At 37.4% G+C, this 23,441-nt stretch overlaps 2 protein-coding genes across 9 annotated transcripts in view; one reads left to right on the top strand and one right to left on the bottom strand.

The window, feature by feature from the left end:
* kctd7 (potassium channel tetramerization domain containing 7) overlaps positions 1-1,953 on the bottom strand; it is an 11,275-nt gene extending 9,322 nt beyond the window's left edge. Inside the window, exon 1 of the mRNA XM_038271952.1 lies at positions 1,324-1,953. Within this exon, the coding sequence (XP_038127880.1) occupies positions 1,324-1,650 (327 nt within the window). The 5' untranslated portion in view covers positions 1,651-1,953. The remainder of the gene's footprint in view (positions 1-1,323) is intronic.
* On the top strand, positions 1,192-23,441 carry si:dkey-183i3.6 (LAT2 domain-containing protein). Of its 8 annotated transcripts, none has more exons than XM_038271956.1 (13): positions 1,192-1,941; positions 7,905-8,024; positions 11,992-12,096; positions 14,337-14,379; positions 15,734-15,777; positions 15,866-15,899; positions 18,137-18,198; positions 18,288-18,323; positions 18,424-18,460; positions 20,803-20,852; positions 22,091-22,150; positions 22,245-22,289; positions 23,206-23,441. In XM_038271956.1, exons 2-13 carry the CDS (start codon positions 7,985-7,987, stop codon positions 23,244-23,246), a joined length of 597 nt encoding a protein of 198 aa, XP_038127884.1. In that variant the 5' UTR covers positions 1,192-1,941; positions 7,905-7,984; the 3' UTR covers positions 23,247-23,441. The 8 variants fall into 8 exon arrangements, with proteins under 8 accessions (XP_038127884.1, XP_038127883.1, XP_038127889.1 ...); XM_038271955.1 differs by having other exon boundaries at positions 18,134-18,198; XM_038271954.1 differs by having other exon boundaries at positions 1,194-1,941; positions 18,288-18,326.

The following is a 23,441-nucleotide window of genomic DNA, read 5'->3' as shown; positions in this document are numbered from 1 at the left end:
TATTTATGACCATTGTTAAGGTGTTAGATGCCTTTTTTAATATTCATCATTTTATTTCTTAGCTATTGTTGCACAAAGAAGCTATATCACACTTGGCGTACGGATTTTTTTATAGCTCATGCTATAAAAGAATTCAACAGTAATCTCATAGATCATGTGACCCATTAATCAGTTTGCATGTCAATCTGTCCTACAGACGGATTGTAGGATAGATTGCTATCTTTCAGTTCATGGGATTAATAATCCATCTAGGGTTGCAATTTACAATTATTTTGCGAATCGATTAATCTGTTGATTATTTTTCAGATTAATCGATTAATAATCGGAGAGCCAAAGGTTCCTTAAAGAAGACTTTTTATGAAATGAAGCCAGGTGAATCTAGTGTTTCAACTTGAGGAGAAATAGAGCATATTGAAAGAGGAAATTGTTTTTTTTTAAATGCTAAATGTTTATATATTTTTTTACTCTGATATAATTATTGCTCTAAGTGAGTCGCTCTGTCAATTAAAGGAATGTTTTACAGTCTCTATACTCCAATTAACAATTAATCGATTACTAAATTAGTTGATGATTATTCAAATAATCTATTAATCCGATTAATTGTAAAATTCATCTATCAAACAATACAGCAAAAAATCCTAGATCTGTTAATTAATCCATCCATTTTATCAGATAATAATCTATCCATACATTCTTAGGTATGAAATTAACACTCTGTCTATTTCATCACAATTAATTATCTACCTAATCTTAATAATAACTAATTTATTAATTATGGTAATAAACCAGCCATGCACTTTGTTAGATTTTATAATCCACGTGCGAGTCTGGCTGGATTAATTATCCATTCTTGCATTTCATGTGGTTTCTTAACCATTCTTATCCATCTACTGGGATTAACCATCTATCCATTAAACAATTCCTTTCATGGTGTTAGTAATTCAGCTATTTGACTAATAGGATCAGTCCATCCATCGATTTTGCGGGAATAATAAACCATCTGTTGTTGTTTTACCGCAGGAGTTGAGGACTCCTCAGAGAGCAGGGTTAATTGGGTTAAAAATAAAAGAAACTTAATCTAAAAATCACGTGACAGAGTTTCCAGCCAATCAGAACAGAGCTTCAGCAGCTTTACCAACCACCAACCGCCGAGCAAATACCCACAAACACTCAAACAGAAAATGTATTTTCTATTAAAAATATGAATGAATGTTACAACAACCTATTACTCCCATGACGCTTATTTTCTTATTTTTTAATTATTGGGGTTCGGGTTGGTGCGGGTTAATATCAGTAGAGTGTTCCATGGAGAGGCCTACCCACCTCCTGCTGCTCCTGGGTGTTCAGCGAGGAGCGCAGCGGCTTGCTCGGCGCTCCGCGGTGCTTTGGAGAGGGGGAGGCCGTCAGCTTTCGGACGCCGTCGCCCTCCTCCGTAAGGTCCGAGCTTGACATGGCATCGCTCGGTTTATCCGCTTCCCCAGCAGCGGAGAAAACCACCATCACTTTGGGCAGCGGCAGTGTCCGCTGTCTATCCTGAATGAACCGCCTCACCCGCGTAGTAGCAGCAGCGGGTAGCGGACTGAAGGACAGAGCCTGCCGCTCCCTGCCGCCGTCTGAACCGTTAGAGCCGCTCGAGCCATTCTGCTGCATGCACGCGGCCGGCCGGCTGGCTCCAGGCAACGGGGGAGGGTGACGGTTGGAGCCGGAGATCAACCAAGGGAACACCGGGACAATAACAACAACAAGAGGGTGTGGCTCTAACAGCTGCTGGAACTCAGCCCACCATCCACAGGCAAGGAGCGACAGCAGGGGAAAGAGAGAGAAGCCTCCTGTGATATAAAAACCTTTACAACATCAGTGTTAAATGACAAATATTGATAAGGAACATCAAAAGGCTGCACCGCCTGTAACATCCGAGCTTTGGAACGGAGGCGATGTGACGTACGAGTGAATATGAACGTCACTACGTAAAGTTTAAAAAGCACAGATATATATATGATTTATTATTGTAGATAAAATAGTTTCAATAAAGAGGGTGAATATATTTGCAGAATGTATAATAATGATGTTAATGGTATTAAAACACATTTTAGGCAACATAAACAAGCTCGGAGAAACTACAAACAGTATGAATGGTGCCATGTCATTAAGATTATCAGTGGCGGTCCTAAACCAAATTTATTAGGGGGGGCCAAGGTGGGGCCATCGTTTTTTTTATGGGGACACAGAAAGGCATGAAACAAACAACCAAAAAACAACAACAAAAAACAGAGCAATGGTTTATTATTTAAAGGTATTGTGGTGGATTTTTGCAAAATTTTCTAAGGTTGTAGGAAAATCATATTTAAATGTAAAATATAGATAAAGAACATCAAAAAGCTGCACCGCCTGGGACATCCGAGCTTTGGAAGGAATGACATGTGATGTACGAGTGAATACGAACATCGCTGCGTAAAGTTTAAAAAGCACAGATACATTTTGATTTATTATTTTAGATTAAATACTTTCAATAAAGAGGGTGGATAATATATTTGCAGCATGTATGATAATCATGTTAATAGAATTTAGTTTAGTTTATTATTTAAAGGTATTGTGGAGGATTTTCGCAAAATTTTCTAAAGTCATATTTAAATGTCATAATTTTCTGGCTTAAACATGTATATAAAGCTACATTCACACTGCAGGCCTTGATGCTCAATTCCGTTTTTATTTTTTTACAATGCCATTCATATTTACATATATAAGCGACTTGTATGTGATCTCCTGTGTGAACTGCAGTCATACAATGCAAGTGTCCCACATGCTTGGTAGAGGATGCAATGACGTCACAGGCCAGTGTGCTCTGTGTTTACGGAAGTAAACATGGATGGTAGTGCTGGAGCACATCTAGCGATCGTTCACAACCATAAAAACACAATCTTTTCAAAATGGTTAAACATAAATACTGCTCTCTGCATCCTCATCTGCAATGGTTGTTGTTTTTCTTGCAGCTTCTTCATAGCAAGACCCAGAATAGTGACCTTTGTCGGGTATTAATGGCGTTCAGGTCAGATGAATGCGACCTGGCTGTTAAGATGCAGGTCGCATTTGAAAAGATCAGATTCGTATCGGATTCAGGACCACATAGTCGAGTGGCCTGGGTCGCATTGGAAAAAAATCAGATCTGTGTTGTTCAGTCTACCATGAAAAGGTCAGATCCAGGTTGCATATGGGCAAAAAAATGCAGTGTGAAATGAGCCTAAATGTACTCTTTATCAGACGATATTGTCCCAAAATTTAGAAAAATTCTATAAAAATATCTTATGCAGGCCAGTTACTTATACATTAACCTGTGCTCCTAAATTCGGCCAATCATATATCAACGGTCATCTGCAATCAAATTTTTTGGTCATTGCATCTTGATTCATATTCAGGCATAGAGCTAACAGAACTGGCAGAAACATGTACAGCTGTAAGCCTTCAACACCAAACCAAGCTTCTGCCGCCCTGGCGTCCTCTTCCTCAACATCTTCGTCCCCGCTTTCCTCTAAATAAAAAATATTTGACAGAGGAGACTCATCCACAACCTCCGACACAAAACCCCTTCTCCTCTTGCATGTTTCTGCTGTCCATAGCGTTCCTTGACAGTGTCGTTTCTAAGTCACCAATTTAGTGCTACTTGGTCCCGATGTAATTTCCCATTGGGAACCTACTAGCACTAAGTTGCAAACTGGTTAGCAAGATGCTTCCGAGAAAACGGCCACAATCAAACTTGCTTGCAATCCTTCCACCACAACAATCCCACCCTCTTGATAAACGAACTCTTGCACAACTCAGGAGAATTCGGATATGCAACAGTTGTAACAGCCGTTTCCCTACTTTAAAGATCCGCCTTTTCCACTTTAAAATAAAAATGCACATGCACAACCCTGTTCCCCGCTCTCGAGAGGGAACACCTATTAAACGCATGCGAGAGCACGCACAAGCCCATTTCTCCTCGTGCACGCTCTGTTTAATCCCCTAAATCCCTTTATAAAGCGGGGACTATATAGTAGACTTTATAGCAAACTAAGTTAAAACTACAGTGTGTAATAATTACAGGGATATACAGTCAGAAATGTAATATATTATACATAAATATGTTATTTATCATTATCTACGAGCTCAGCCTCCTAACCTTAATATTTGCGTTGCCTTAGAATTCGTTATTTATAATTACATAGGAGCGGGTCTCGCAGCCATGGAGGCAGACATCTTTGCGCTATGGCAGCGCAGAGCCAACAAACTAGCGATTGCGAGATCACCCATTACGCTCGAAAGTAACTACGGCAAGTTGAGAGAGATGAACTGAGATTGTACTGAACAATAGATGGCAGTATTAAAATTATCTATGTAAACAAACCTCATCACTTGAGAAGGTAGGTGATGCAAACGTTGTGGAAGACATTTTGTCCCGTAACGCTCGCCGTACTGTTGGGGGGGAGAAGCGGTGGGGGGGAGATGTTCATGTTGCTGCGGTCTGCAGTCTGAACGTTAGATGTCGCTGAAAATTACACACTGTAGCTTTAACTGATCCTTCAGACAGATGATCACTGGTCTTTGCTTGGTCCCCGTTGGTCATGTAACTCCTCCTCCACTGCACAGTGCCTGTGCCATCTCTGTTATTAGTTGAAGATATTGGGTGGCAACAGCAGGCTGCTTTGACAGCAAATCCCATAGTACTTTGCGAGGAGAGCTCTCCACACAAAGCATTCCGGGATATATCTGCCTCTTCTGAGGCCTTTGCTTTTCTTCTCAGACACTTCATAGACACTTTTTCTCACTTTTTCTTTTCAAAGAACTGTTGTGAGAAAGGTGAGCTTCAATGACTGTCTGAAAATGTAGCTCACCACACATATACGCCTGAAAGTGCTAATGCCCAGAAAAAGATAGCTAACAGGACGAGCAGGTAGGACGGCCTTACGTAAACATATCACCAGAATGTTTCACAATTAGGAGAACCACTTGTTGAGATGATCCACCCAGAAAAAGAACATCCTGTAAACCTTTCAAATATATTAAAGGAGCCGCAAAAGCAGAGAGCCATTTGCACCTCTGCACTGAATGAAGTGAAATGTCCAAGTCATTTAGTTTAATAAAGTCGTATGTTGTTCCAATTTAAAATTTGTATTTTTGTTTTGAAAATTTTTATTTCATTTAAATGAAATAAAAAGCCTTACCGTGCATAAATCAGCTGGAATAATTAGTTGCTAAATTAATATCAAATGACAGAAAAAAGGCAGCTATTTCTCTTGGAATATTATGCAAATCTACATCAATAATTCAAGAATATTACATATTTCAAAATTATTTTAAAAGTTATCAGTTTTGATCAAATCAGAGCTATAACTTGATTTGAAGTTATAAATTGAGCTGTAACAAATTAGAGTATTTTTTTTTGTTCAAAATAAAATTTGGCAGCATAAAATTGATCCTGTTTCAATACAACTGAAGGTATCAGCATGACTTTGAAATCATAATGAAAACAGGATTGCAAAGACAAAGTTGAAACCAGTCCAAGTAACCTTTCAATCACTATAGTCTCTTTCCTACTGAAATTAGTGGGTTTATATGGGTTTATCAAACAAGGGCCGACCTGCCTACCTTTCATTTTGCAGAAAAAGCTGGGTCCCCGGCAAGTTGCGTGTCCTGCCCTATATTTAAAAAGCATGGAGAATTAGGTGGGTTTTAATTTTTTTTCTTGAAAGCAGCAACAGAGAAAAGGTATAGAGTGGATCATGCCAGAGTCTTGGCATGAGGCCCTGGAAGAAGCAATCTCCTTAGGACTTAAAACAGGTGCAAAGGACCATAAGAAGGCTCTGACCCAACAACTTCAGCCTCTGTTGAGAATATAGGGACATAAAAGCTCTTTTATTTTGGAAAAAGCCTGAACATGCAGAGCTCTGAAAGTCAAAATCGAAATTGTTTAATAAAAAAAAAAGAAACTGTTAGCCATCAAAGGACTATTAGAATGGAAGCAATATGAGCTCTTCTGTTGGTACAAGTCAACGATCTAACTGTAGACTGCTGGAAATGGGCACCAGTCCCACAGTGCCTCTGATGAATATATATATATATATATATATATATACTTTTTTTTATATATATAGATATCGAATCAGTGAATCTGTGCTTCTGTTTCTTTAGTGTGTTGGCTTCCATCTCCTTAAAACCCGCCTCCAGCTTACGCAGAAGGTCACTAACACTAAGCCTTGTTCTGCAGTTAATAGAGTTTACTGCTTCATGCACAATCGGTGTGAAGGATACCTGGAAAGTCAACAATGCTATGTGCTATCAGCTGGTTTTCCTTAGAAAGAAAACCTGTGACCAATCGGAAACCATGGTCTGATTGATTTGTTTTTGTAAAGTACCTTGAGTTGACATGTTGTCAGATTACTTTTCCTTCAGATAAAAGGTAAAGTTCTACAAGACCATTGTACTCTCTCCCTCTATCTCATCTTCCTTCAAAGTGAGTTCAAAGCAAGTGTGTCATCTATGTGTGGCGAAATTGCTGGCCCTGCTTCTCTAAGACGTTGCGACTTAAGGTTTACCTTGCAGATCTCACCATAATAGCTTTCACATTTTGTCTTGTTTCGGTTTCACATGACAGATCAACACAGAGTAGAGTGGGGATGTTTTTTTTTTCTTCTAATAAAAATCAGAAAAGTGTGGGATACATTATATTTACTCTCCTTTACTTTTAGAGATCCTCAGCTTAGATAGTAAAGCCCAATCAGTGGTTCAGAAGACTTTTATCTTACTTGAGGTCTGAGATGTTAATGGTAGGCTATTCGAATGCAATTGTTAAAATATATAGATATTTTTAACTTGGTTGGCACCTTTACACTGAAATACCATTGAGGTTTAGACTTGACTCTTTGTACAAAAGGAAAACTAAATTGTTTGTAGCCTTTCTTATTCACCATCTTTAAATTCTGATAGTCCGCAACTGGATGCATGAACATTAAGGTGAAATTCATCTGAACTCAATGGGCTAATCTATTTACCCAGGTAAGGTCATGTTATGCTTGCTTGTTTTGCTAACCTTTTATCTTTTTCTTTTCTAAATTTGCAGGAATTATTTATTGTGAGGCAAAGACTGTTCAGATATTTAAAAGGATATTATTTATCAATTGAATTACGTTAGTAATGATATGCATGTTTTTTTTAGCCTTTTTATTGTCATTACATTGTCACAAGTGCAGAGCAACAAAATTAACCCTCTGCATGTAACCCATCCCCCTTGGGAGCATCGGGCTGCCATTGTGCGGTGCCCGGGGAGCAATGTAGGGTTATGGGTCTTGCTCAGGGACCCAGAGTGGCAGTCTGTTGGAGTGGGGCTTAAACTCAGATCCTCTGGAACCCACACTCAATGCTTTAACCACTACGCCACCACCCCCCTGATAATAACCATTTAAGTATGAGTATTCAGAAGAGAAAGCTGGGCTGAAAGCATTAAACAGGTAGTAAACTGTGTAAATCTGCTGATAGCTGGGCCTGGACCAGGGAACTTCAGATCTTCAGTCTGTCGCTCTCCGAACTGAGCTATTTCGGCAGTGAACTCTACATTTAACCCATCTCCTTGGGGAGCAGTGGGCTGCCATTGTGCGACGCCCGGGGAGTAGTGTGGGGTTTGTCTATGGTTTGGAATTTGACTTGTTGAATTCTTGTTGTAATAAACAGATCATGTCAAATTTCATATGATAACCTACTTTGGACCCAACATGCTACATTATTAGATTGTTGTATTTTGCATTAATTTAGCAAAAACAAAAAGGTTTCCTTTAAATGGTGTAAAAGCTTGTTAGGGGGAGTTCTTGCTCTACAACAGTTATCTGCTCATTAGAGCTGTTTTGTGACCACTAAAAACCCCTCCGGTAACTCAGGCGAGGGCTTGACGGATGTGGGGAGACGTGAAAGAGGAAGTAGAGCTGACAGTGGAACTGTGGCTGTTGCCTGCTGCTGTATGAAAGAGGTGAAGAATGAAGGCGGCTGGACCTCTGAAGGTAAGAATAAGACAGCAACACATCAGATAACACTTGTATTTAGGTATCAGTAGACTTTGCATTGTTCCAACACTGGAGCAAATCTGTATGTGCAAGATTGTTTTATGAAATGTTTTTTTTTTTAAAGGATGTAATTTTTTTAGAAATCCTAGCTTGATTGTATGAATTTAGCCACCACTGATACTCAAGCTTAAAGACTGTTCAAGTAAGTGTTACCTTCACTTGTTAAAAGTATGTTTCTCATATTACGAATAATTCATTTTCATCTGCAGGTCGATGCTATTAGATAAGGAAATACAGCTATAAGTTTTAATCATTGTTTTAAACAGTAACCACCGCAGTGCCACGTATATCCTCACCTTAATAAGGCTGTTAATTGTAGAATCATTAAAAAAACACAAATAGTTGTAATGTTTTGAATATTTGGTGTTCTTCTTTTAAAAGAAATCTTGAAGTTTGATCTAAAATATTAAAATAATATATACAGGAAGCAAACTGTGTATTTTAATTAACATTAAAAGCATGTTAGTATATGTTGGTAAAACATATCAATTGTTAAATGAAGCACAAAACAAAAGCAAAAAGCTTTTGGTAAAAATAAGTACAAAAAAATCAGAAGTAAATCAGGAAGAAGATAAAGATGTTTTTAATGCTTAACGCTTTGTGTTGTTACAAAATCATTTATAGTGCAAGTAAAAAGGTGAATAAGAAATTATTTAGGAATTACACCAAACACTTTTGATGCTTAATGAGATGTCTGCGTGTTTGAATAATACAGAGATTTAAACAGTTTTCTACCTGTTTAAAGCTTTAGCTTAATTTTTTTGTATGTTTGGCTGAAATCTGTAGGTAGGGAACCTTGTTTTATTTTTTTCTATTACCTAATGTTTACCAGAGCTGTGCCTGACTATGATTAAATGGAGCAAAAACATTACAGTTGGTTTCTCAGAGTAATGACAACTGCAGCAAACAATCAGGTTAGAGATGCTGCATTCTGTGATGGAAAATTTTACACCCACTGGAAAGAGGCAACTTTCCAATGAGACCACCACTTGAGACATGCATTTCAAATGATGTGTATTCAATGTGCATTATAAAGAGGGGAGGGGAAAAATAGGTTAGCATTGTTTTGAAGGTTCTCACACACAAATCTGTGCAGGAGTTTTAAACAAGTTTAAAATTTCCGATCGCTGTTGATCAGCTTTCACTCCCTGTTCCATTGTTTCGCATTATAGATGCATTTTGTCGCCCATTGTTCTCTTAAAATAAAAAGTCACCTGTCAATGTATGTTATTGTTTAAAGATATATATATATTTTTTTTTTTAACATGTAAAATTTTAAGAAACGAAACTTGTTTTGCAATATAGTTTTCATTCACGTCTGTATTTGTAATGCATGATCATGCTCAGAGAGAAAAAAGGCAAATCCTTCTATTTTTACAGTTAATATTATAGCCTGGTCTAGTTTAATTTCTTACTACAAAGGTAATGTATAAAGCCACTAAATACAAATTTCCAAAGAACAATATTTAGAGCACAGGGAATTAGCATCGGTGCATCTTATTGAATAGTTTACTGAACACAGACATCTAAAACTTTGAAATTAAAAGCATCTAGGGGAACAATGTTTATTAAATTTAAAACATATTGTTTTAAGAATTTAGAAATTAGACTTCTAGTTGTTATTTAACTTTTTATAAAAAAAAACTACGGTTTGGTGTAGAAAAGTATTCATGGAAATTGCTAAAATCTAGTAAAACATTATTCATTGAAGCCTAATCAGGAAAAGCTCTGTAGAAAAGGTTGCTCATTTTTCTAGAGTATTGGATGTTAAATAATTCACCTCGCTTTGCACAGTTTTCTGTGTTTTTTAAACAGTATGGGTATGCAGTGTAATATCTATATAAATATAGATAAATAAAACATGGCTAAATATATTGAATTTAAGCATCATTTTAATTCCAAGATGCTTTAATACAGAAATAGCAAAAAGTTTGTTTTTTGTCTGGGTTAGAGCATTTTTTTTAGCTTTAAGAATTTATTTTAGCTTTTTTATGTTAAAAATACCTTTGACTCTAAATGTTTGAATTGATAGTGTATGTGAATCCACTTGACTCTATTCTGGCGCATGGAGTGTTTCGGTTTTCGGTCAATTAGACTTAAAACATTTTTTAACCTTCACTTTATGTTAAAATGTTTAGATAAGTTCTTATTTAGCAAACATTAGATGTTTTGGTATGATACGATATAAGCATTGCCCTCACTCAACTTTTCATCTATGCTGAAAATTTTCCAATTTCCGTGGCTTTGTGATTTTCCTTACAACACCGTGAATTCTACTGTAGCCTTTATTGATTGATTGACTTTATGGATCCCACAGTGGAGAAATTTACTTGAGCTGATGTAAGGCCGCTGCATGCACAGTGCCCTCTTGTAAATGAAATTAAGTTAATGTTTCGTTAATTCAACTGTCATTAGGGTCCTTTTGTATTAGCAAGATTTTAGCACTTTTAGCGCTCTGAAAATCTTAGATGTGGTTCAGTCGTTTCACATAAGATAATTTCCATTTTTTCCCCAACTCTTCCTGCAGCAGAAAAGTCCAAAAAAACTGCTGTTTCCTCACCTGTATTGTCTCTATTGCGGATGCTAATTATAGCCATTATAACTTCAATATTAGTTCGTCAGACCATCTCAGTCATGTCTCCGAATATCAAGTAGTTTTTAGACTCTGGGTCTCTGAGCAAAGACCCTTAACCCCCACACTGCTCCCAGGGCACCCCACGATGGCAGCCCACTGCTCCCCAAGGGGATGGGATAAATGCAGAGGTAAACTTCTCCAATGTAATATCAATAAAGTTCCATTGTTATTATTATTATGTTAATGATGACTATCTTACCGGCTTCAGACAGGATTATTCTGAGCTCGATCCACATGTTTCACAGAAACACACTTTTAATCTATCTGATTAAATAAACAGTGGTTAAAAATCTTTTCTCCTTCACATATGCTGGAGTTTAGCAATAAAAAAAAATACAACAATTTCAGTGTGATTTAAATTGATGGATTGAATGATTAGTACAGATTAATTCATAGCAGAATAATTAGTTGTTAGTGTGGTTTTCTATGTTAATATTTGTGTCTGAGAACACATTAGATCTGCACAAAATCCTGTTATCCACAGAGTGACGGGGGAAAAAAAGGTCTTTGCTTACCTTAGAGCTGTATGCTTTGAGGTAACTGAGCCAAATGTGGGTAAAATCTGTTGCATGCTGTCTGTACACCGATAAAGAGAGGCGTTGTGTAGAAAGTTCTTTGGGAAATTTAAATAAAGATTCCTTCAAATCGAGGCCCAGATGGTTCTGATAAAGGCCCGTCTGAAATAAAATCGTTCGTCGTTCCACCAGATCCTTATCAAGGGTCTTCTCTTGAGCGTTGTCACATAGGCATTTTAAAGGTGTCTAGAGACGCACAAATAATTGACAGCCTTTGTTGTGTCAGCATTATTTATCTCAACATCACTATTTGCTCCTTAATTATCTAAAAACAAAAAAAAGCAGAAGCAATGTGGTTTACCAAGTTTATTTATACCTGAACTGCTTTCTTGTAGGATATAGTGTAAAAGATTGTGTTACATGCAAATGTATGGTATGACATCACATGATATTAATGTTGTTTAAAGGTTTTCTTGTAGGAAACAATTTATTTTTTTAAGTTCCTCACAGGTGCTCTCTTCTTATGAGGTCTGATGCTTTTAGACAGCATGGTGTAAGTCCTGTACAAGAAGCACTACGTTTCAGTTTTCTTTGAGCCAACCACATCCTGTGACGCTTGGCCTTGATAGCAGGAAAAAAACCACCTTCAAAATGAATAGCTATTGACCATTAGCACCTTCGACTGAACCTTTGCAGCAAGTGAAATGAAACGGCATTACAGTCGGTGAGCTTTTGGCGTCTGTGTGTGTTTCAGGTATGAACGGTGACCTTAGTCTGGTGGCTGCAGTCCTGGCTGTTGTCTCAGTGGTGTCGCTGAGTCTGCTGTCAATTTTGTGTCTGCGATGCAAAAAGAAATCAAGTAAGTAGATCTTTCTGAGGCTGGACTTGTGTCTGATTTTATCTCCTGAGGGAGACAGATTTGAACATTGCTTTGTTGATTTTCTTTTTGTTAATTATTTCTGCACGTTTGTCTTTTTTATTTTGAAACCTTTTGTTCATCACTCTTTTTTTTGATGGCATCAAAGCAAAGAGCAAAAATGAAGGCAGGAACACATGCAAACATATCTGGCTCAGCTTAAAACAACTATTTTGTTCATTTTGAAAGGACAGAAATACCATTGTCTGGATTTGTTGTCAGAAAAATAAGTTACCAGCTCAAAGTAAATCTTCCCTGTTTTCTATTCAGCAAAACAAAAAGATAAAACAGCATAAAGTATCAGTAGTCAGCCATTTTGTCTTTTTATTTTGAAACCTTTTGTTCATCGCTCTTTTTTTATAGCATCAAAGCAAAGAGCAAAAATGAAGACGGGAACACGTGCAAACATATCTGCCGCAGCTTAAAATAATAACATTTTGTTAATTTTGTAAGGATAGAAATAACTTTGCCAGAAAAACAAGTTATCAGCTCAAAGTACATCTTCCCTGTTTTCTGTTCAGCAAAACAAAAAGATGAAATTCAATGAAATTCAGTTTATTAATTTAGCGCTAATTCACAACACATGTCACCTCAAGGCACTTTACAGTTCACCAGATTATACAGTCAGATTGATTCAAAGTTTTCCATCTAAGGAAAACCAGTTGATTGCATCGACTCATTGACCCGAATGCAATCCCTCACACTAAGCATGCTTGTAGTGACAGAGGAGAGGAAAAGCTATCTATTAACAGGAAAAAACCTCCAGCAAAACCAGGCTCAGTGTGAGAAGCCATTTGCCGAGGCCGACTGGGGTTCATGTAAACAGAAACAAATAAATCAGCGTAAAGTATCAGTAGTTAGCCATATGTAAGTCATGGTGTAGTGAGTGCTACAGTATGCTAAACCTGAGGTCTGTTGTGGTCATTTTAATGGTCACAGCAAAGGAAGTCAATTATTTTTGACAAACTAAGCTTCTGAGAAGGGCTGAAGCTAAAATAAACAGCAGTTTATTAGGGGCACCACCTAATTAGCAAGTAGAGCAGCAAAGCTCTGCAGCATAATGTTAAGGTGCCGTCAGGAAGCATCTCAGATCAGTTTGTAATCGCACACCTGGTGACGATCAAATGATGGAGAAGGAGCTCAACCAGGATTCCTTCCCCGAAGTAAAAAACAGAATTTTCTTCAAAAATAAACAGAAAAAGCAAAAAATTAGGGGAAAAAAAAGCAAAAAAATGTATGTTTAATATCCCTGTTCAGGATTTTTATGACTTTGGTATAATCATTATGTCTCAAATGCAATGCTTATAAATGTTAATTGTTATAGTTGGGAACTCATGCTCAAATTATTTGTATTTATTTACCTTCTTGCCTTGTTTTTACCTGGCATTGACTTAAATTAATTGACTTAAATTGGATAAAAGGATTTGGGGCTAAATACAGTGCAAAAAAATAAATCTAAAAGTAAATTTTAAGTCATTTTTCTTAAAATAAGTGCATTTTATTCTTGAATTGGGGAGGTTATTGAGACACTTTGCCAATGCAAAAAGACAATTTACATAATATTTACATAATATGCACTACATTTCAAATGTGGTGCATATTATCCAATTATCTTATTTTAAGAATAAAAAAATTAATTCTATATCAAATCATCTTATTTACCTACTCAAATTAAGGGTGAATACATTTAATTTAAGAAATGTTTACTTATTTCTGGATGGTTTTTGCAGTGTATGCACAATATGTCGCCTTTAACATTGTTATCAGTCATTTTTTAACATATTGTTATGGGTCAGATAATTAAAATAATTACAATTAACAACAATATCTCTTTGGATCGTGCTGCCATGTGTGGGTGGGAGTGGGCTGGCCGTGTGTTTTTCATGCAGGATTTTGGGGTTCCTAATTAAAGCAGTAAAGTGGTGGGTTTTTGTACACATGCATGCATATTTATCTATACAACATAGTTTTTCTATATACTTATTTGTAAGAAACTTGTTGCTGATGCCGTCCTGCTTCCAGTGAGGACATTTTAAAATAGAAAAATCAAGTTTTTAATCAGCAACCTTACTGAGACGATTCTTTAATTACCCAGTGCTTCACTCATACTATTGTATGCCAGACCGACATAAGTTGGTTCCTATTAAAAGTTTGTTTTTTTATGTCATTTTGCATCTTTGCAGCTACTATACATGAGGAGTCTCAAATATATGACCCACAGATATTGTGAGTATCAAAACGTTTTTGCCGCCTTTTAGACTTCATTTGTTTTTTGTTCAAATTTCTTTAAATGTTTCAGATGATGATGATGATGAATTGGGCAATTGTGGGACAATGGGGAAATTAAAGGGCCCTTATCATGCTAAATGTATTTGTTACTAACTATGTTATAATGGTATTCCTGCACTTAGTGGTATTTCGTTTTATTCATTCATGTCTTAGTAATCTATATGAATGCTGCTCTCTGGGCAGCAGCCCTCGCCGTTCTGGAAAATGAGTAGCCATCGCCCTCCTACATAGGGCAGAGTTTACCCACCCTCTACGGGAAGCGCCCACCTTGACTGCGCCACGCCTGCCCAGTAAACAAACACCCACTTTCTGTGGTGATGTGAGGCAGAGTGTGGTAGTTTCTCCTCAAGGTTGAGAGAACCTGGCTCTTTTAGCAGCTTATCTGCAAAGTATCAGCAGCAGTTGATTTCTAGGTAGTTTCAAGTTGGAAAAATGTGTTTTTCAACAAAGACACTTTGTTGTTGACTTTATGCAGCTTTCCTAAAGAAAAGCCTTATTGCCAGAAGTGTCATGATGCCATGTTGCAGCTGCTTCAGAGTGAGGTTATGAAATGTGGAGAGCCAGCATCGTAATGGAGGCAAAAGCCTTTCTCCAATATTTCATAACAAAGAAATACTTTGTAGTGTCAAAGGTACCTTTTATTTATTTATATATATATATAAGAAGTCAAAGGTTGAGAGTTTGGAGGGAGAGACAATAATCTGGTTAAACGTGCATTTATCCTGTCCTGCAAATTATTATTACCATTTGTTTTATATTGTTTCTAAATATAGCAAACAATTAAAAAATAATTGATATTTATACCAAGAAAGATAAAAAACAGTTCACTGGAATTTGTTTCTAAATTTGAAGACACTTCGCTTCCTATCCAGGAAGCTTTTTCAATTCAAAATGTCAGAAATAGGGTTGAGTTCGACGCGTTATAAAGTTGGCCAAAAACAAAGCCTTGTTTTGGCTTAGAAAACATTCACATTGAACTGGATGAACGGGTCCGTCCCTCAGGAATGAGAAGTAGTTTGGGTTCTTTGTTAGCCTGCAATACCCCATACCTTTCTATGTCTCTGAAAGGGGGGTCATTAGAGGGAATTGTTGGCATGGCTGAAAAGGCCAAGTGTTCAGTTCCCCTGTGAACACCTCGCCTGTTCAGCCAATTAACCTTGCTAATTAGATAAGCAATTAAAAGGTCACTTTTACCTGATCTGGAACATTTATCTGTTAAAATAAAAGAAGAAAGAGTCTGTTATAGCTTAAAACTTCAAATTCATGTCATTCTGAAATTATTTGTTGGCAGCCAGCGTGGGGGCAGCAAATTTGCAGTGATGAGATCAAAAACAGGTAAGAATAAAACATAAACATTTTTGGAGGTGGGAATTTGATGCTGAGGGTTGGTTGATCGTTTTTGGTTCTTTTTTTTATTTTTCAGTCACCAGAGCCAATCCGATGTCTTCACCCTCAGAGTATGTACAGAGTGACGATCTTCTTATCTTATATAAACAGATGCTATCACAGTCTGCAGGTTGCATTTGATAGAAAAAAAAGAGTCAGAAGGATTCTTTAATTCAGTTTGTTCCTTTTCTTTAACAAACACATTTTAAATACCTTTGAAATTTTTCAACTATATTGCAAAGCCTTTTCCCTTGAGAGGAAATGAGGAAAAAATTAGGTAGGGTAGGGTTTAAAACCTTTGCACTTGCTTACACATCATCTTATGTCCATTTTTTATCTACAGTACTTGTTGAAGAGGTTTCGATCCATCTTTTTAGAAAAACAGGCAATTTTATCTTCAGCACATAATTTAAAGAGGACTCCCGCACACTGTCCATCTTACAGAAGAAGACATTTATTTGCAACATTTTGGTACTAGACAAACAGATTTTGCCTGATAAAGGTCTAGTCTTGAAAGTTTGCAAAAAAATGTCTTCTTCTGCAAGTTGGACATGCACCTTTCATGTTATAAAGATGTGCAATGTGCAAAGTAATATCTTCAGCACATAGAAATTTACCCTGCTTTTAATGCATCTAACAGGAAAAGCACCACGCAGATACTATGGTATAAAAGTAGGAGTTTAGTCACTTTTGCTTTTCCAGATAAAACAAGTATTTAAAGAAAATTTAAAAGGTAAGACTGCATCCTTTTTCCGTTGCTGCCCACCATTCCAAACTATTGAAGAGATTAAGAATTAAGACAGCTGGTGGTGTTCCTAGTAGTAGATTTCCATGCAAAGTTAGATAAACTAAAAACTCTAATTTTACAATGCTTGAAGAATCTCAGATCAGATCCTGCATGCCTAAGTTAGCCTGTTAAATGTTAGAGTTCATGGAAGTAAAAATTAGGAGAAACTCACACAAAATGAGTTTGTTTGCTTTGCTTTTCTCTCGCTAATGTTGGCAAAAAGTCCATGAAATTGGGAAAAAAAAACTGCTTCTCTCTGATGGAAGCAGAACTTTGCTTTAAACAGTTGCATCTGAATGAACCGACCATATGACTCCTACAGTAGCAGCCATTAAAAATGGCCCTTCCCAGTCAAATGGCAGCCGAAATGGCAGCCCACTGCCCTGCAGCTCCCAGCGAAATCCAATCCAACTTCCAGCCACTGGCCTTCTCCTGGGCATCCTTTTTTTTACTCTGACTCCACCCTTTCACTGAATAACAGGGTCTGACCAGGAAATAAAGCTTCTCTTTAGATCATAATGTCCAGAAGTCTTGAGAGAAAGAATATTTTAGTACAAATATTGATGTTTAAAAAACATTTGTTGGGGACCAGCCAAGGACCCATCAAGAAAGTGGGGAAATTTTGAATGGCTACTACTGTACTACAACAAGTCCTTTAGACAATTATCGCCTCAGAACACAGGTTTGAGTATAATCCAAAGTTTTAGATATGGATAAAACCAAACAACAGATCAGGACACACACCTCCTACAGTATGTTTTGCCTTGTTTTTTGCAGCCACCTCATTTTGGCCCCCTTTAGTCACTAAACTCTTTTCTCTAGGGTCTGACAGCTGAAGCTTAGCCAAAACATGGTCATTAACATGAACTAGAACTACATTTTGATAATGTTTGTAAAATTGCATTCAATTTATCTTCAATTTCAGTTTATTTATATTATTATTATTATTTTATTCGTGCTATCACCAATTGACAGCACGTTTTTTCAAGGCACTTTACAGAGACCTTAAAAAGCAAACAACCAATCTGTAGTATTGGCCTTTTCAAAGTTAACCTTAAGCTCATTGAAATGCTGACTTTGTGGGTCTGCGCAGAAAAAAAACTGTTCAAACCTCCAACATATCAGGCAATGCTGCAAAAAATGACAGACTGGCAGAGCTACAAAGCGTTTTTGCAGCTTATCCTGTTGAATCATGGGATGTGCTTAGTTTTTCCCATGTGGAGTAGTGACAGAAAGGAGTCTGTTTTACAAAGATTGGAAAGAGCAGGTCAGTTCTATTAGCGCCACATTTTATTATCAAAATGTGGCCTAACTAACTCTGTCCCACATTACTCGCCAGTCGCTTCGTAGGTATCACCCCCTAAAGTCAACAGCATGGCTCTGGACCACCCAAAGGACTTCGCTATTCATATGGTTTAACAAAACACATGAATTAGGAAATCAGACATGTTTGTCTTATGCTTATTGGAACTAAATTGACTGTGAGGGAATAATGAGCTGTCCCCCTGTGTCGTTTAGCAGTTTGAATAATAAAGAACAACTGTTTTCCAGAGACACTCCTGAGGAGAATCAATTTCAAGACGGTAAGCTGCTGCTCCTCGGTATGAATGCGTAGAAAAGAAGCCTGAAACTTCTTTAAGTAACCAGTTGTGCGATCAATCTGTGTTTGCAGCTCAAACTGAAGAGCAGGACTATGAAAATGTGTCAGGTTGTAAGTTGGTTTACGCTGCAGTACTTTTTTGAAGTATTTTTTAACAGAATTCCCACAAGCGGCTTTTATATTAATGCTACTTGCTGTGTTCTTACAGTGCAAACAATCAGCTCCAGCCTGGAACATGACTACGTGTAAGTCTCATTTATTTAAGTCTCCACGCTTTTAATATTTCTAAACCCCTGCGGCCGACAGCATCATGTGGAGAGCCTGCTGGTTTTGAGCCAACAGTGTCCATTATTTTGTGACTAATCAGCTGCTTTGAGAGACATTAATCTCCATTACGTAAATTTGATTTTATCTGAAATGAGAATTGAGTTAACTTTTGCTTTCAAAAGAAAGCAGTGGGAATTTCCTTTGATTTGCTCTGCATAAAAATTGAATATTCAGTGAGAAGCTACAGACTAGGTGTTGAATCATAGTTAGAATAAAACTGGTTACATTTTCCTCTGTATTACAAAAAGCTTTTGTTTTGTGTTATTGTTTTTTCTTTTGTTTTTTTTTTTTGAGGTTTTAGCAGCACTAGTGGCTCGTTATTGTAGAGTAGTCTGATAGAAAAGGGGGTACAAGAGAGAAGGAGAGACAGCCGGCAAAGAACCACAGGCCGAACCCGGTCTCATCTACTGCTGGCTCAAGGTTGTGTTGGCCCTTAAAGAGAGGTGGATTTGGGGCCCCACTTGTCATAATCTTTGGACGTTAGATTTGAGGATTGTTTTCTTGTTGTTTATGTATTATTTCTGTTGCTTAATTCTGTTATCGGTGTACCCTTGTTTATCTTAGATCTCTTCCGCTTCCCTTTTATTTAGAGTTTCAGTGCATTTTAATCTCACTTTCCCATGTTAATTAGTCTACTTCCCTCAGTCTCCCTGCTTACTTTCTGCCTCAGCTGCTCCTCGTTATCCGCTGATGACCACATCTGCTTGTGATGTCATTCTCCTCACATCCCTCAGTGTTTAGGTTCACTGTAGGCCAGCGATCTCCGCTGGAGCCTTAAGTTCTGCTACCACTATTCTCTTAATTTTTAACAAATTAAAGTTGATAATTCCTTTGAAATATTTTAATTGATCTATTTTGAAACCAAATCAAATTTAATAGTATTTGAATTTTCAACAAACATTTCAAACATGTTAGAATCAGGGTTTGTGTTAAAACTCAAGCCCAGATGGCAGTCCCCTGATGGTTTGAGGTACCCAGACTTAGGCTCAGTTCACTTATGCCTTGGGCCAGCTCTGATCTTGTATGGAAATGTAAGGCATAAAGGTAACCGTTCAGTAAAAAAAACAGTTAGGAAAAGGAAGGAAACAAGGAGAATCTCATATTAACATCAGGATGAACTGAGAAACACAGGGCCAACATTACCCTGAAAGAGACATTTCTATTTCATTTTTTTTCCAAATAGAAAAAATGAAATAGAAATGTGAAAATAGAAATATGAAATAAACCTTACTGACTCTAACACTGAGGAGTAATAATTGGTACAACAAAGGTGGTTATCAACTCCATAGGTAAACTTAAGTTAACTGGCTCCTGAGCTACATGGTCTCATTGTCTCCCGCTTCATCTGGGACCGGGTCGCAGAGGCAGTAGTCTCAGCAGGGACTCCCAGACTTCCTTCTCCTCAGACACCTCCTCCAACTCTTCTAGGCCAGTGGTGCTCCCAGGCCAGCCGAGAGACATCGTCTCTCCATCGTTTCCTGGCTCGTCCTTTGGGCCTCCTCAGGATGGGAGGCGACCAGGGGGCATCTGAAAAAGATGTTGAGCCACCTCAGCTGACTCTTTTCGATGTGGAGGAGGAGCAGTTCTACTCCAAGCCTGAAAGACTGAGAACCGCCACCTTTATGTGGTGGAGGGGGTTTCAGTGCCTGGATGATCCCAGACGCTGTGTTTTGGTAGGGTCTCCCAAGGCAAACAGGATCTTGGTGACAGATCAGACAAAGAGCAGTTCAATAGCCCCTATGAAAAGAAAAAAAGATTGAGGTACGAGACGCCCGGCTGAAAGAGCAACGTGACGCCATCCTCCAGTGGACTCACCACCTGCAGAGGAAACCATGATGAAAGAGGAGCAAAGAAGACTGAGCAACAATCAGAGAAGTTGACCCAATCCACGGATGACTGATCTGAGCTGGGTTCCCAGAAAATGTGAAAATAGAGCCTTAGAGCCAATCAGAATGAAGAACCAGAAAATAAGGTTAGAAAATAGAAAGATCTGCAGCCAAACCATTAAAGCAGGAATTTCTCACCTATAAACTGAAATCCCCTCAAAGATAGAAAATCCCTGGGAATATAATTAACTCTCCTGGATTAAACAAAACAAAGAAAAAAACAATTCAATTTAAGAAACTTTATGAATTGAGAAAAACAGGTGGAAAGAAAAATAGACTAAACTATAAAAAAGCATGGAGTACTGCTGAGCTGAACATTAACTCATGCAAACAACTGAATTTGAAATGAAAGACTGTGTTTCACTTTTTCACAGAGCACCGATCGCAGTGTCATTATATGAGAACGAAAAAAGCCATTTAGCAGGTAAGTAGTTTATGCCTTAAACCACATATTAACACGTCATTCATCTGCATGTCCTGCTCATAGAGACATCAATAAGCCTGAGGCTTGTTCAGAATCACTGAAACAGTACGTAGCTCTTTTCCTACTCTGGGTAGAGTTCCTACTGTTGACCCCATAAAGGGTCCTAGGCCTAGGACCTAGGAACAGGAGCTAGGGGGCTATAATTTGAGGTTTTTGGTTGTTTTTTTTTTTGTGTTAGTCTTTCCTCATACAGTGTCTATCACATGTGGTTTCAGATGTATGATTATGACCAGCAAACTTACTCTGTTGGGGTAAAACAATAAGCGAAGAGTCCTCGTGTAGAAGGGATCTGGGTTAGGTGCCTATACTTATAAAACAAAGATATGTAACTGAGGCTCTGGAATTGACCTTGTCCCTGTGGCAGAGGCCAGACTGACCAGTAGGATTTTTAACTGGGACTGAGCTCACAGTGACCCACGCTCTAGATCAGTGGTTTCAGGAAATTTACAGGAAGTCAAAACAAAAAACTTCTAAAACATTTTTTCAGAGTTTTTTCAGAGTTGCTTGGTGAAGTTAAAAATGGAAAAAAACAAAGTCGCCTGTGTGCAGAGCTAAAAGCTGGTACTGTTCCTCTGGTGGCCGAAGTGGGCACAATTAAACGACCCCCATTCCTAAGGGGCAGACCCTTATGTTCAGTTTAATTTGCATGTTTTTAGGCCAAAACAAGGCTTTGTTTTTGCTTCACTCTATAAAGCCTCGAACTTTACGTTATTTGTGACATTTTTAATTGAAAAAGCTTCCTGGATGGGAAGCAAAATGTCTTCAACTTTTTTGGAATGTCTATGACCTGGATGACTGAGAATCTTCACCAGCACAATTAAAGGGATTTGATTTTCTTTAGTGAACTTATTGTCGTTGAGGATGGATTCATATAAAATATTACATCTTTTTTTGTGTTTTTATCTGAGAAATGCTTCACCAAGATGCAAAAAACAAAACAAAACCCATGATTTCTTTAGATTGAATAAAGCAGACACTGTTTGGTGGCAATATAACGAAAAAACTTGTTTTAATGAAAGTTATCAAAAACAGTGGGCAACAGAGTCAGGGACTTTTCTGTCTTTCATAATAAATGTGTGGTTTGAGGTTATGGTGTTCCTTTGTGTCTAGTAGATGTAGTAGTTTAATAAATACATAATATTTTTTGACGTTTCATGACATGAATGCTTTGTTTCTAGAAGCTGAGCAGAATCCTGGCCTTTATGGGAATGTTTTCCCGTCTCTGTCAATAACAGAAGGTAAAATCCAGTCTGTGCTGCCAGTGTTTCAGCATGAAAATCTTGATGTTGTAGTGGCAGATGACTCACTCACAATACTCTTTCACCAAAACAGATGACGATTATGAAAACGCAGAGTTCCTGGAACAGCAGGAAAGCGGTGAGTTCTGATCTATGTAATAAAATGTAAAGTGATTTTTTGGCAATTTCATGCAAATACAAACACGGTGACCTGAAGCAATAAAACAGAGCAATGTAATAAAGCCAAGCTTTCAGCTAAGGTGTGATATGAGCCACAAGACTCAACACATCCGTCCTTCTCTATAAATTTGGCATCATTCAAAATTGAAACAACTAAAACATGAAATCCAACAGATGCTGGATGTGGTACCCAATGAGGGCAAAATGAAGGAGCAGCTGTTCTGTAAATAAAATGCTACAATCTGAAGCTTTTTACTCACGTAAAAGTACAAATTTTAAAACTACTTAAAAGTAATGCATCAAAAAATGTCACAGGTGCTTTCAACAGAATATGTTTCTACAATTCTGGATTTTAAGTTCCTTATACCTAATTTTCTTTGTTCTATAACTAATGGCAAAAGTGTCAAATTTAATTTTGCATCATCTTGAAAAACTATTTATTTTGGTATGTGGCGAACAAGTTGGTGGAGTCCAACCATTAAGAAAATTGTCTGGATAAAACAAATTATTTTGAATGTTTTTTTTTTTTAATACCAACAGGCCTTAATGAAAATAAGCTTAACTGAAACAAAACTAACTGGTCTGTTTTTAAAATGTATTGAGAAAGTAGAAATCATTGAAAAAAAAAATATATAAAAAAGTTGTCTAAAACATAATTACAGTTAAGTTTCCAGTTAAATTCTACTTAAGGTTAAGTAAGGTAACAAAATATTTGTAAAATAGTGTGGAATTATTGTAGTCATCACGTTCCTTTTTGTTGTTTTTAAATACAAGTAAAAAATTTTAGGTTTTACAGATTTATCAGAAAACACCAATCCAACTGGACTCACTGCATCCATTAGAAATCATGTTCATTTTGTCATCTTTCTTTCCAGATGAGCCCGATTATGTGAATGAAAATGGAGAGTCCACCTGAACGCACCACGTCTGCTGCTTTTCATCCTCAGCATCTGATCAAACTATATTTTAAACCCTCAGTGTTCAGTTTTCTGTGTGTAAATATCCCAGCACCTTTAGGTACAACCTAAGACTGCCATCTAGTGGTCAAAATATTCACTTCTGTACAGTTGGGTCATCTTATTTGCCTAATAAAGTTAAGTCTATTTTAAAA

The sequence above is a fragment of the Cyprinodon tularosa genome, unplaced genomic scaffold (assembly GCF_016077235.1).
Source record: "Cyprinodon tularosa strain WSP-4 unplaced genomic scaffold, ASM1607723v1 ctg812, whole genome shotgun sequence".
NCBI lineage: Eukaryota > Metazoa > Chordata > Actinopteri > Cyprinodontiformes > Cyprinodontidae > Cyprinodon > Cyprinodon tularosa.
This window is presented reverse-complemented; position numbering and strand designations above follow the sequence as displayed.